This window comes from Acanthisitta chloris, unplaced genomic scaffold (genome assembly GCF_000695815.1).
Source record: "Acanthisitta chloris isolate BGI_N310 unplaced genomic scaffold, ASM69581v1 scaffold18501, whole genome shotgun sequence".
In the NCBI taxonomy this organism is placed as follows: domain Eukaryota; kingdom Metazoa; phylum Chordata; class Aves; order Passeriformes; family Acanthisittidae; genus Acanthisitta; species Acanthisitta chloris.
The window spans coordinates 35,868-37,612 of record NW_008656685.1 but is presented as its reverse complement, the minus strand read 5'-3'; the positions used below and the strand labels follow the sequence as shown (position 1 = coordinate 37,612).

Sequence of the window (1,745 nt, the reverse complement as noted above, 5' to 3'; positions counted from 1 at the left end):
CCAGTGTCCCCTTATTCCAGTGTCCCCGTATAGCAGTGTCCCCTCATTGCATCGAATGACCTTGTATTGTGACCTCTCCTTGCAGTGTCCCCTCACTGTGAAAGTTCCCTTATTGTGAGTGTCCCCTCATTGCAGTGTCCCTTCCTTGTGAGTGTCCCCTCATGGAAAATGTCCCCTTATTGCAGTGTCCTGTTATGCTAATGTCCCTTCATTGCAGTGTCCCCTTATTGCTGTGTCCCCCCCACTGCTGGTCCTCTTATCCCACTGTCCTCTTCGTGCTGTGTCCTTTTATTGTGACACATAGCAGTGTCACTTTACTGTGAGTGTGCCCCCATTGCTGTGTCCTCTCACCCACTGTCCTCATGTCCCTGGATGGTGGGTGTCCCCTGACCACCCTGTCCCCACAGCCTTCGTCGTGGCCTACCTGATTTACTCGTGGGGGACGCAGGAGTTCGAGCGGCTGAAGAGGAAGAACCCTGCTGACTATGAGCACGACCAGTGACACGTGGCTGCAGCCACTTCCCTCTCACCGACCTGCTGGGCTTGTTCCCCTGCCTGGAGGGGATTAAGAGGGAGATAAGTCTTGTCTAATAAACTGCAACTTTGCCCTGTGAGTCTGTGTGAAATGCGTGTCTTGAGCTGGTTGAGGTGAGGAGCATCAAATCCCTCGTCTGGTTCTCTGTGTACAGGCAGATAACCAGGCTGAGTTCCCTGTGCTCGGATGTTTTCGTCTTAGGGCACTTCCAGCCTTTGTCATTCCTGTTCCTTTGAAACATTCCTCAGTGAAAAGCTCGGTGAGGGTTGGTCCGGTGTTCCGTTTGTTTTCCCAGCACTGGCAGCTGCTCTTCCTCCAGCCTTGAGATCTGTGAAAAGCAAACACTCCCTGATGTGGCATCGATTAAAGCTGGAAGAGCTGGTCCAGGGCTTGGGATTGGGGATGGACCCTGCCCTCTGGCCAGAGGCTCAGTCCCCACAGGAGCCCTGGGCAGAGGATGGGGGGAACAGGAACAAGCTGCACCGAGAAGGTTCCATCCCCGTGGAACAAAGGAATTGTTCCCAGAGGGAACAGTCAGTGCCTGGAACACCTGCCAGGGCTGGGGTGAGCTGGGGGGTTCGGGAGGTGGCTGGACAGGGTGCCAGGTCACCTCAGCTGGGCTCCCTTCCCACAAACAACTGATCTCTCAAGGTCCCTTCCAACCTGAGCTGTTCTCTGGTCCTGTGATCCTAATTACCTCGTTATATTCATGTTGATTGGGTGATTACACTCTTAATATCTGACCAGTTAATAGGCTGTATTAGAACCTCTTGAAATCTACTGGGAGGAACACACTGTTCAATGCCTGAAGATGATTAAAAACCAACTGCTAGTGGTAACGTCACTTAAATATGTGACAGGTTCACCCCGTGGCTCTGAGGATAGAGACAAGCTCCACTGTTTGAAGCCCAGAACTAGTCCCTTCATCCCCATTTTTTCCATCCAGTGTCCACTGAGTGCCTCGAGCTCTCCCCACGCAGAGCCACGCACTGCTCTCCTGCTGATCTGGGAGTTATCTTATCTGCAGGGCAGCAGTGACGTCTCCCTCTGTGAGCTCCTCCATGTGCTCAGGGCTGGGCTGTGTGCAAGGCAAAGATGCTCAGGCTCTCACTGCAGGAAGTTGGGGGGATGCAGTTTTTACAGCTCAGTGCTTGAGTGTTTTGGGGCTTAACATGTGTTTAAAAAGCACACGAGACTCAGCTCAGGCTCT

At 53.0% G+C, this 1,745-nt stretch overlaps 1 protein-coding gene across 1 annotated transcript; it reads left to right on the top strand.

Moving 5' to 3' along the window:
- Positions 1 to 407: 407 nt before the first annotated feature.
- LOC103811462 (cytochrome b-c1 complex subunit 8) lies at positions 408 to 502 on the top strand (the record flags this gene model as incomplete). The annotated part of the gene is made up of 1 exon (XM_009084435.1): positions 408 to 502. A coding segment is annotated over one exon (95 nt), but the record flags the coding sequence as incomplete, so codon positions are not given.
- Between the last annotated feature and the right edge of the window lie 1,243 nt (positions 503 to 1,745).